Genomic DNA, 12,751 nt, shown 5'->3' on the forward strand with positions numbered 1-12,751 from the left:
ATGGAGTTTGGCAGATAGGAGTACCCTCCAAAATGTTAGCTGCAATTATTATTCATAAAGGGAAGTTCACGATTTATGGGGAAAAGACACACAGGCAACCAAGTCTACATATCAGCCTGGCTGGGAAGTGCCCTATCACAGGGATGAGTTAGTGCTTTGGGAACAGAGACAGAGGTGCTATTCAGAATGAAGGACTCGGGAGACATTGTAGAGGAACAGGCATTTGAGGTAGATTTTAAATAATTGTGAGAAATGGAGCAAAATCCTCACTGGATCATTTCCATTGCCCTTTGATTAATGTAACAAGTATCCTCATGACTTTCCAAGAATAGGAGTTTGATTTTTCTTTTATTCACACTTGGAGGCATCATAAAACTACACAGGCAACTATTTAATTAGATATAGTCTGTCAATATGAACATGTTAGCATAAAGGACATATTTCTCTAAAATTGCCAAGGGAACACTTCAGTAAGCTTTAATTATGTAGGCAATGAGACTCACACCAAGACCGAGAAACATTCACCCAATACAAAAGCAAAGGAGGTCCTGTGATTTCAGTTGCTTCTCATTTGGAAAGGTATGAGGGAAAGGAGATAGCCCCAGATAGATAACCTGGCTTTAGCCTTCTCATCCAACTATTTCTCCCCATTCTCCAATACAAGGCCTATGCTCTTTAGAAGCTTGTATCTCTGTGGTCCTCCAAAGAGAAATTCATTCCTCACTCAAGCTCTTGCTCATCATGCTCTTTCTCTTCTTTTCTGTCTCTTTGGCCCAGTCAAATCCTACCCAAACTTTGAGACCCACAACAAGGTCGCCCTTGTGGAGGTATATTAACTCCATCTCACAGTCGTGCTTCACTTCTCTCCATCCCTGTCATACTAGCATCCCTCCTGTGGTTTTAGGGTCTATTCCCTTTTGTTGCCATTTATATTTAGTGTAGAGACAAGTCTCCTAAATTCTACTGGAAATTTCTAGTCAGGGATGTTTTTAAATTTCATTTAAATCTTCAACTGTACCTAGTTTCATGTGTAGAATGAGTGTTTAATGAAAGATTGTTGAATTCTCGTGCTCCTTTATGTTAGGACAGGCACTGTTCTATGAGCAGTCCCATAATAGAGAAAATTCAGTGTCCCGTTTTTAAGGGATTGCATATTAGCAGTGGGATTGGCTCTGTTCAGGTAGAGAAGATAGAGAACCCTCCTGTGAAGCAGGAAGTGGTCAGTGCCAGGAGAAAGTTAAACGTGGAATCAAAAGAGGAAGATCCTACTTCGTCTTTGCGTTTTGCATTCTCAGCTCTTAACTCAATGAGTGGCACAGGGTGAGTGCTCAGATATTTGTTGACTAAATTAAATGAATGACATCTTAATTTGAGGGTAGGAAGCTTGAAAGAAAGATATTAAGATTAGTAAGAAAGATGAGTTTCAATTGAGAGTATAGATCAATTAACATATGGACAAAAATCTTGAAAACATTTTTCTCCCCTAGTACCCCTTTATACATTTTTCTGTTTATCCTCTCTCATACCTATAGACAGGGCATTTCAAGGAATATAGCCGACTAATCACCTTTGTTTTCAAGGCCCTAACGAATTTGGAAATGGATATCCACTTATAGCTTCCATCTGCTTCATGAACACATGCTCTGTGAAAAAAATGCAAAAGCACTTTGGGACAAACTCCAATAGAGTCAGGAGATCTTTCTTAATCCATCTGGCAGCTACATCTGTGCTTACCTCTTTGCCCCACCTTCTAAGTTTAAATGGCTGTGGAAGACAGTTGTCACATGTTGAGTGTCCAGTGTTCTTAGTATCACGAGGGCCATGGCAGGGCCTGGAGCAACATCCTGGAATGTCCGAAGTAAACCCTGTCAATCTCTAGGGGTCACAGACATTCACTTTCCTCTGCTTCTTTCTCTGTGCTGTGTCTCCTGTAAGCCAGCCCAACTCTATATTACATTTCCACCAAGTAGTATATCCTAAATTCAGCATTATCCAGAGGGATGAGTATGCTTGGTTCAGTTTGGGTCAGCAATCCCTGTGTGCTAGGCAGGAATAATGGCCCTCAAAGATGTCCCCACTCCTAACCCCTGGAATCTAGGATTATGTTTGGCTTTAGTGGAAAAAAAAATGGATTTTGTAGATGTGATTCAGTTAAAGGTCTTGGATGGGAAGAGTAGCTTGGATTATCCAGGTGAACCTAATCTAATCTTATGACTTCTTAAAATTGGAGAGCTTTTCCAGGTTGTGTCAAAGGAGGGAGATGTGTTACCCCACAGACCGGTAGATGGCCATGTTTGCAAACAGGGTGTGTGTTATTTTCTATTATGATGTAAACACAATTACCACAAGTGCTCTTTGGAAGGTTAGTGAAGGCAAAGACTGGCATTTCTAATATTAATTATAGCAGGTAATGATGAGTAGGTGAAGTGTGACTCCAAAGCCTCGAAAGGACAGGACTAGCATCTCTTAAGAGATCTCAACTGTCTCCTTTTCTCCATTTGGGCCAATTAATTTACCTCAATCTAAGAAATAATATTGTAACTGGCAGAAAGGTATCTTCAGTACCAATTCTTCATTTTGGGGTAAATCATTTGGCAAAATGGGAAGACTAATATATTGTAAAGATGCCTAGAAAATTGTAACATTTCACGTATGTGCATAAATAGCAGTCTTTTAAAGCATTTTTGGGATGAGGTGCAAAATTAAGATGGGAGAGTGACTTTAGTAGCAATAAATAGAACTTGAGAATGAAACTAGTTATAGAAATAATCTGTGAATATTACAATAAATAGAATAAATTTAAGTTCCAGAGGAATTTTTGAAAATACCCAATTCAAAGCCATGAATTCTTACTCAATTAGCATTTCATTTTGATTTTGGTACTGAAGCCAAAGATATTGAGGGACTGAAATGTTTGCTGGGACTGGCTTGTGGCTGTGGAGCCTGGAATACCTGCCATGAAGGAGCATGTGTTGAGAGAGCAAAATGTTTGTGTACTTTCTTATGTGAAGGAGTCGGGAAATAATCTTAAGAGCCCAATCCAAAAGCAAGATGTTCCATCCAGTCTTCTTCGTGAGAGCCAAACTATGGAACCCATCTGAATGTTCCACGAATGATTTACTGATGTATTTTAAATGAGTTATTGATGCATTTTACGTTATTCTGATGATGTGCTTGGAAGATGCTTAAAAGTGTATTTACTGAGATGATGTGGGAATATCAAGTGTTTATTAAAACAATACAAAGTAATACAAATGATATGGTTGTCACAATATAAAAATATCTAATAGCTAAAGAGTTCTTTAATAGTGGAGAATGTTTTCCTTTTCAAAATTAAAAGTATATATTTTTTAAAAAAAAATACAACTGATTACTATCAATATCTAACATTCATGGAGTGCTGACCTTGCTCATTTCTGTGCACACATTGCCTCACTTATAGCAATGTTTAGCATTAACTTATCAGGTAGATACCGTTGCCATGCACATTTTACAGATGAAGACGTTGAAGTTTAGAGAGATTGCATAGATTTCCTAACGTAACACAGCTAGTGGTGGAGCCAGGATCCCAGGAAGCCTAACTCCAGAGTTTAATAACCTAAATATCAATAAAATAGCTAATATCCTTGTCACTCTCAGTATGTGCCACTTACTGTTCTAAATGCTTTACAATTAACAGATCATGTAAACCTCACAATAACACTATGAGGCACATTCTACTATTACCATTTTATAGAAAATGATATAACACATTAAAAATATGTATTTTGTATGTCTTCATCAGCCTTAAAGGCACTTTTGAGTTTTTTACCATATTTTCCCAGAGCATGTCAATTTTATTTCCATTTAAATTGCTTGAGATATGGCATGATGACATAGTCCCTGGAAATTTTATTCCCAGCTGTGTATCTCCCTGGAGTCTTTTACTTACTCCCATGTTGGGAGGAGGTGGTTTGTATCTGGCCATGCCTACCATCCTGGAGCCTCCTCACCCTCATCCTGGAGAATCCCTTCCCTCTTCTCAGGGTGACAGCATCAGCTTCTCAGATACCACATCATTCTTTGAATTAATTTATCAGTTTGGGGGCACTTCATTAGTTATCTTCTGGAGGAAAAGGTACACCAAGGGGTGAATTTATTGAGATCTTTTGTTTCTATTGGATTTCTACTCTGCTGTGATGAGTCTTAATTCTCAAGAATTTTTTATGGCATCATATTCTTCTTTCCTGTGTATAATATCTTTTTACAAATATTATTAACAGCTTTTAGAAAGATTTTGTATTTTTTTATTTCATGGATTGTTTCTTCCAACTTCTTTTTTCTTTGCTTTGTTTCTATCTTTCTTATTACAAAGCCAGAATCACTCCACATGTCTGATGATCTTGGTTGTCTTCTGTTGCAGGATGGGGCACTAATGAGCTATTGGGAAGCTCTGAACACACGGGTGGCATCTGTGTCATGTGAGATTTACTACAGAACTATCTGGTGGGCTTAATTGCTGGGAAATATAATGTCAGTAAGAGTAGGTATTTTCTCTTGAGCTGGTCAGATTTTTCAAAAGATGATTTTCAAAGTTTCCATGTAGAAGAAACATGACCAGCTGCCAGCACTCTGGGGCCCAAGAGAGCAATTGAAAATTCAAATATAAGCCACTTGGGAGAAAAAAGGCAAAATCCAGGACTACCCAGGTAACTCCAAAAGTTTGTTTGCATTAGTCTTGCAAGACTATAGCCAAAAATCTATTGGACCTTATAATAATCTCATCTTTAATAGCTCTAGAAGTTTTCTGTTTAGGCCTGTGAGAATTTTCTTATATCCAGACTTAAATGTCTACCATTGATAATCTTAGTTTCCTGAATGATCCAGTAAGAAAACATTTTTATGACTCTATTACTCCATGATGAGTAACATCTTCCTAAGGCTTTAGAAGTGGCTGAGAGTTTATCTTATTTTGACAATTATTTGGTCAGACTTCCTTTTAGTAATAAAATTGCAATTACAATACCTTTATTTTACAATTACATGTACATGTTGGCAGCTGGAATGTTTCTTTACAGTTTCTTTATAACTTAAAAAAGTAATAAAATTATAAATCTCATCCTAACTAGTAAAACCAAACAGTTATGGTTAAAAAGTTAACTTCAGTTTTTCAACTCTTTTCAGATCCTGGTTTCTGAGATGAACAGCCTGTTCTGTCCATTTCTGTATCTTTCTCCATGTGCATACAAATCTATATATAATATTTATAAATTTTAATTTGTTCTGTCTTTCACAAAGATTGGATCAGATAATACACATTACTGTGTACCTTGCTTTTTATACTTAGTGATGCATTATATTAATCCCTCTGGATTTTAAGATATAATTTTTTTTTGAGACTAGGACTTGCTCTGTTGCCCAAGCTGGAGTGCAGCAGCGTGATCATGGCTCAATGCAACCTCTGCCTTCTGGGCTCGGTCTTTGTCCCACCTCGGCCTCCCAAATAGCTGGGACTATAGTTGCATGCCACTCTGCCTGGCTAATTTTTGTTTTTTTTTTATAGAGACAGGTGCCAAGACCACCTTGGTCAGGGAGACCCTAACCGAGCGGCGCCAGAGGAATTACACACACACACACACACACACACACACACACACAAACATATAGAGGTATGGAGTGGGAAATCAGGAGTCTCACAGCCTCCAGAGCTGAGAGCCTCAAACAGAGATTTACCCACATATTTATTAACAGTAAGCCAGTGATAAACAGTTTCTATAGATTACAGACTAACTAAAAGTATTCCTTATGGGAAACAAAGGGATGGGCCAAAATAAAGGGATGGATTTGGCTAGTTATCTGCAGCAGGAGCATGTCCTTAAGACACAGATTCCTCATGCTATTGTTTGTGGTTTAAGAATGCCTTTAAGTGGTTTTCTGCCTTGGATGGGTCGGGTGTTCCTTGCCTTCATTCCAGTGAACCCACAGCCTTCCAGCGTGGGTGTCATGGCCATCATGAACATGTCAGAGTGCTGCAGAGATTTTGTTTATGGCCAGTTTTGGGGCCAGTTTATGGCCAGATTTTGGGGGTCCTGTTCCCAACATGTCCCCCTCCTTTGATTTGCAAAGCGATAAAAGGAAAGGCAGCTTTGTCACGATGAGCTGCTTCTTGCAGGAGTCAGGATCTGCTTCTGCAGACTATACAAACAACACAGATTGAAAACACAATCATCATTGAAATCAAAGAGCTTCCAAGTGTTTTTATCCATTTTAATGGGTTACTAGCTGCTAATCTTTATTAAGGTACTTTAATAAAATAGTTACTTTAACATTTTCAGGGAACACCTAACTAGAGGTTATTTGTGTAATAATCATTTGGTTACAGAAATGAATAGTCAGGTGTCTAAGCATGTATTTATCAGATATAGACTTGCTCTCACTATACTTCAACATCTGAGCAATTTTCTAATAATTCTGTCAAGACGACTTTCTTTCTAATCCCAGAGCAGCATGTATGATTTCTAAAGTAGCAAAAAGTTAATTCAGAGTTTTGTTTGTATGCTCTTTCCGGAGGTGCTAAGTCAGTGCACCTCATGTAGTTATTAATTAAACCGTCAACATAATCTTTTCTCCTTTTAAAGTTTGAAAAGTTTCTTTATTTTGACAAAACCTTTTGCTGCTAGCTAAAATGAGTGCAAGCTATGTATATTCACAGAGTTATATTATGGAGGGGGTGATCAGCATGTATAGAAGTCCTTGATTCTAGAGTCAAAATTTGCTGCAAGTCACCCAGATCATGTGCACCACTTTAGGTTCACCAGGACACAAGCCACTCTGGGGTTCCACTTTCATATTTTGATTTTGACTTGCCTCTTTAGACCCACCAATGTCAATGTAACTAGGAGCCAGTGCATGGTACAGAAGCCTCCCACGTGCCACTCCCACCCCATGGAGGACTGTGCCACTCTATGACAACACTGGCAGTGCCCACCTAATGCCCCCCACTCTACCTGCTCCCCTAGCCTGGGAGGAAGGAGGGTGGGAGGTAGATGTCAGCCTCTGTGTCACTGGCAAGATTTGATGACCCTGTTGTGGGGTGGGCATGTAGAATTGATTCTTCTTTTTCTGAATCTCACACCATCAGCATCAGTGTAAAAGCCACAGAGCACCCAGCAACAGGTAGTGTCCCATGATGTTATCTTAGGGAGATTCTGAAAAGTGTCTTGACCCTGAGTATCTCCTTCAGCATTTTTGAAAAAACAGTCACATGTTCTCTACATTTAGGAAGCCCTTCCCAGTTAGCAAAACGCTTTCATTAATATCATCACATTTAGTCTCAGTAAAGATGTAATGGGCTGGTTGAGTACTTTTTTCAAAACAAAGGATGAACAAGCTCAGAGAGACTGAGTGACTTACTGAAGGTCACACAGCAAATGATAGACTATTTTACTTTATGTCTAGGGTCTTCCACAGTATAAAATAGATTGTATATATTGCAACAAGTAGCATTTTTGAAGACAGCTGTAACTTCTTTACCAGGAATAATATTTGCACATCACATTTAGAGATAAAGCTCAAAATGCAAATCTTCCCCTGAGAGTGGAAAAGCATGAACAAATGAGCACTACAGGCCTTTACATATTCAAAATATTAAGCTAATTCTAGGATCATAGACTTGATGTAAGACATGGTAGTTAATAGGAATGTTCTAGATTAAAAACAATTTTGTGCAAATATACATTTGTGTGTGTGTGTATGTCTACTTGGAAAACATATTGCTTTAAGTGTTTTTGCCATTTCTTGGTTACCAATTTTACACTCTGTGTTCACAGCATTTGTCACCCAATATCTACACATAAAGCCACCATAATACTTTAAATTACTTTATACTTCATTTTCAGCCCATTGGAATCATAAACTAAGACTGTTTAGCTAATGAAGCACTTTCATGAGGAAAAATTGCAGATTTTTTGAACATGATTCTAGGAATAGTTCAGTTTTCACATTTAGTGTCCAAACCTAAGTTCATCACATGAAACACAAAATCTGCTTGTATTTTTAAAAGTCAGTTGTATCTTCACTGTAAACAAATAGCATAAAAGCAATAAAAACACTTCCCTTCATTATATGAAAATGTGTGGCATTTTCTTTGAGTTACTAAGAAAAATCATGGATTTAGAACTTCTGGATCTTCTTCACTTGTAAATTTGAGTCTATTCTTTACCATACTGTAGTTTTAGCCTAGGGATTTGGTACTTTTATTTAAAAAAGGAAAATGCAGACAGTGAAAACTGAGACAGAGTTAGAAGACTTCAAGCACAGTGGCCCAGCAGGTGTGTGTTCAGGGCAAGTGAAGGTTCCCCTCCACCGGATCCAATGACTGAAAATTATGAAGATACCAAAATGCAAGAAGTCACAGGAAATATTTTCCTCAATGGCAAAGATGGCACAGTAGAATGGTTAAGAAGGATGGTTTATTGGCTTCAATTCCCCAGCTGATGTTCAACACTTTATTTAGTTCTCATTTGGATTTTAAACATTTGCTTGACAAATAATTTCACATCAATTTCAATTTCTTTGGAAAGCTCCCATGTGTAATTTATTTTTAACACCTCTGAAGAGCAGAATTAATGATTTCTGCTAGGAATTAATGATTTCCCAGCTGTTGCTCCAGATCATGTAGGGTAGAGGAGGCTGAAAACTGCTACAAGGAAAGGCATTTGTATTGTTTCAAAACATCAGGATGGTACGGATACTGCAATAGGAAAGAAGAGACATTGTGTTAACATTTAGACAACCCACATGCTTCCATGTGAGAGTCCAAGGAGCATTTGAGGTGTCTTAGTGAAAATCTGTCTGTGTTCTCAGCCACTCCACTCCCATCCTTATGCATCTGGGTCAAGTCAAGTAAAGGGAAGTTCATGTTTTTTGGTTTTCTCTTGTGTTTTCCTCAATCTTAAGCTCACTCACAACCTCCTGAATATGCCTGTCATTTATATTTCAGTTCTACATTAGCATCTTCAAAAAATATTTTTGCTTGCCTACATTCCTGGTAAAATAAGGAATATAAAGCAATAATAGATAATAACATGTAATAAGTTTTTGCTATTTGTCACATGCTTCATGCATTTTTTTCACTTAAATCTCAACCTAAACAATGATACTAGGAAGTTGGTTTCCATATTATTTCCATTTAGAGATTACAAAAACTGAGACTTAGAAAGATTTGTAACTTGCTCTGGTCACACATATAGTACAGGGTGTTGGGATTCAAACCCAAATACAAATTTGCACAAATTATAAGATGATAGATACCTTGCCTGAAAGAACTGATAATTTAATAAAGTTAGGACCATGCTGGAGGTTTAATAGATCTTTGAATCAGAGATGTTTGAGGATTCTTACAAGTAGAGAATAAAGTTGATTTGTATTAATTCTAAGATACTTCATTCTTGTGAATATTAGAAACGTACACTTTACATTAGAATTAATGCCCTTTCTATAAACCAACTTTTGTTGAATACTTTTAAGAAAAGATGATCTTTGAGACTGAGAATATATATATATTATATATAGTGTGTGTGTGTGGTGTGTGTATGTATATACACATAATAAGAAAAATATATACACATAATTTAGAGAATACAGGACAAAAGAAGCTGGTAAAAAAAATCTGTAATCTTACAACCTCAGAGTCATCATGGTCAATGTTTTCTGGAATTCTATCAACATTTTCTAGGCACAGATTCATTTTTTACTGTCTTTTTTGAAAATTGCGGATCATCTTATAAATACAATTTATATGATTTATTTTATGAGTTTAAAATTACATTATGAGAATTTTCCAATGAAGTCTTTTATTCATGTCTAACAGTTGGTTGAAATTTATTAAATCATATTCTTAATGTTGTACTTTTTGAATGTTTCTAAATATTGATATTACAGCTAACAAGTAAACATGCTTAAACATATATGTATGTTTGAGTTGATTATTTCTTTTTTTTTTTTTTTTTTTTTTTTTTTTTTTTTTTTTTTTTTTTGAGACGGAGTCTCGCTCTGTCGCCCAGGCTGGAGTGCAGTGGCCGGATCTCAGCTCACTGCAAGCTCCGCCTCCCGGTTTTACGCCATTCTCCTGCCTCAGCCTCCGGAGTAGCTGGGACTACAGGCGCCCGCCACCTCGCCCGGCTAGTTTTTTGTATTTTTTAGTAGAGACGGGGTTTCACTGTGTTAGCCAGGATGGTCTCGATCTCCTGACCTCGTGATCCGCCCGTCTCGGCCTCCCAAAGTGCTGGGATTACAGGCTTGAGCCACCGCGCCCGGCCAAGTTGATTATTTCTATAGAATAAATCTCTAGAAATGGTATTGCTGGGACAAAGGATCTAGGTTTTTTTTGGAGGTTTCTGATACAAATTACCAAATTGCTTTCCCAAAAGGATGTATCAATTACTATTGAAAGTACATGAAAGTGCCCGAGTCACCTTACTCTTACCAATATTGATTATCACAATTTTCAATCTTTGCTTACTGATAAGATTTATTTTATTTACATATGCATATTACTATATGATATTCTTGTAAAGTGAATTTAGGCATGCTTCATGACTTCTTTTGTTGCTCACCATTGTCCTCTGGTTTTGGTCATCTCTATTTGCCATCATCTTATCAATTCTATGATGATGATGATGATGTCAATGGTAATAATGATGACAGTGATAATTAACCTTTGATGAATACTGTTTTCCATATATATATATGCACTCTTGAGGGGCGGTGTGGTTAAAGAGAAAGTGAATAGATTTGCTAACAAGATCTTCCTTCGAATTCTGGCTCCTCTTCGTACCACCTGATGATTTTGACCAAGTCATACCTTCTCTGCTTCTTAGTTTTCTCTTCTCTAAGATAGTCAGATAGAGACTGACACTGAGCATTGTTTGCGAACCACATGAGAAGATGCAGGTAAGACACTTAGTAGAACAGCCGGTGCTCTGTGGGTGCTAGTTTCTTTCTTTACTCAAGAATATTTGTCGGATAAATTGTCTAGTATGATAGTTTTGTGAGTGCCAAAGAAACACTACTTAAAGTTGAAAACCTCATGAAAATAAATGTTGAATAGCAGAAAAATCTCAGACTCTGGAGCTAGAAGGCAGAGATTAGATATAACTGCCTTTTTCCAGTTATGCTTCATATAAATGCATGTGACAAAGTTCATTATATTAGGTGATTGTAAGTGTAAATGTTAGAGATAGGAAATAGAATTGGCTTATTTTTCTAAGACTTGGAGAAAATGTAAGACAAACATTTAAAATAGGGTTTAGTACCCTTCTCTTTTACAACAACTTTTCTTTGTAAAATTTTTTTCTAAACTGCAAAAAAAAAAAAGAAAAAAGAAAAAAGAAAAGAAAAAGGAAAATCTAGTAATATCTACTTAGAAATCAATCCTAATGTAGTTCCACCTACTCCCATAATGAATATGCCGAGGATGTTCTGAAAATGATTTTAATATACAACCATTAGATGTCACACTTATTTAGATGACAGGCAGAGGTGTCAGTGAATCCATGTTATAATTATGGTTGTTTAAACTTATTTTTTCGGGGAGTGGGGGCCAAGGTGAGTGTTCTTTTTTAAAGAAGGCTGAGTGACTGATCATTCAGATATGCTGTAATCAACATAATTTCACTTCAGCAGAATAGGAAATGTAAAGCAACTGTTTTTAGCTTCTCACAGTTATTACCTTACATGTGCTCCATGCAAAGATTGAACTGGCAATGGAAAACCAAGGCACTCTAATTTTTTTTCATCCTTCCATGTTTGCATTCTCTGCTAGACACCCCACTACCGTAGAATACAAAGCAAAACAACAACAAAAAACAACTTAAAATCTACCTCTTTCCAGAGCGAAGCAGGTCAAATCCTTCATTTATTTTTTCAAAAGGTAAGACATTTGTTATTAATGCATCCAGTGAAAACTTCTTAGCCATAAAGTCAGACACAAGCTTGGGGACAGATTCTTTACTCTTAAAGCCTGAAAAGAAGAAAATATCATTGTTAGATTCAACCAAGGTAAGTAGGAGAACTGAAGAGAAGATTTTCCAAATAAATACAAGTTTAGAAAAGGTACTGCTATAACTGAGGATAATAAGAGATAGAGTACTTCAATATGCTTTTACAGTGCTTTGACTTAAAAAAAATCACAGGTAAACAAGGGTCCTTAGTTATTCTCTCTCTCACAGAGAAATTATAGGACAGATGTTATGCCCAAGGTTAAGGAGCAAATTTATTAGTTGTCTAGATTTGTGTGTAGAGATGATTTATCGTTATAGATTTCCACCGCCTACTAGAAACATCCTTGCCTTATGCAGTCACAAGTACAAAAAGAGGTGGAGATGAAAGTCCTGGTTGATAGTGACATCAGAAAAGTCTATCTTGGGGCTGGGCATGGTGGCTCATGCCTGTAATCCCAGCATGAGCACATTGGGAGGCCAAGGTGGGCAACTCATTTGAGGTCAAGAGTTCGAGACCAACGTGGCCAGCATAGTGAAACCTCACCTCTACAAAAAAAAAAAAAAAAAAAAAAAAAAAAAAAAAAAAAAATTAGCTGGGCACAGTGGTGTACTCCAGCTACTCTGGAGGCTGAGATAGGAGAATCACTTGAACCTGCAAGGTGGAGCTTGCAATGAGTCAAGATTGTTCCACTGCACTCCACCTTGTGTGACAGAGCAAGACTTCATCTCCACAAAAAAAAAAAAAAAAAAAAAAAAAAGTTTTGCATTTT

General features: G+C 37.1%; 1 protein-coding gene across 2 annotated transcripts in view; it reads right to left on the reverse strand.

Annotated features, from left to right (window-relative positions):
* Positions 1-12,751, reverse strand: part of ADH1C (alcohol dehydrogenase 1C (class I), gamma polypeptide) — a 37,348-nt gene that overhangs the window by 8,066 nt on the left and 16,531 nt on the right. Inside the window, exons 8-9 of one of the 2 annotated variants that reach the window (XM_017852370.1) lie at positions 11,863-12,001; positions 8,431-8,731 (exon numbers count right to left, since the gene is read on the reverse strand). The exons of the other annotated variant lie outside the window; for it this stretch is intronic. Coding sequence (XP_017707859.1) covers positions 8,707-8,731; positions 11,863-12,001 — 164 coding nt within the window. The 3' untranslated portion in view covers positions 8,431-8,706. Of the gene's footprint in view, positions 1-8,430; positions 8,732-11,862; positions 12,002-12,751 lie in introns of those variants that run through there. 2 annotated transcript variants of the gene reach the window in all.

Source organism: Rhinopithecus bieti, unplaced genomic scaffold (assembly GCF_001698545.2).
Source record: "Rhinopithecus bieti isolate Rb0 unplaced genomic scaffold, ASM169854v2 scaffold_34317, whole genome shotgun sequence".
NCBI classification, from domain to species: Eukaryota; Metazoa; Chordata; class Mammalia; order Primates; family Cercopithecidae; genus Rhinopithecus; species Rhinopithecus bieti.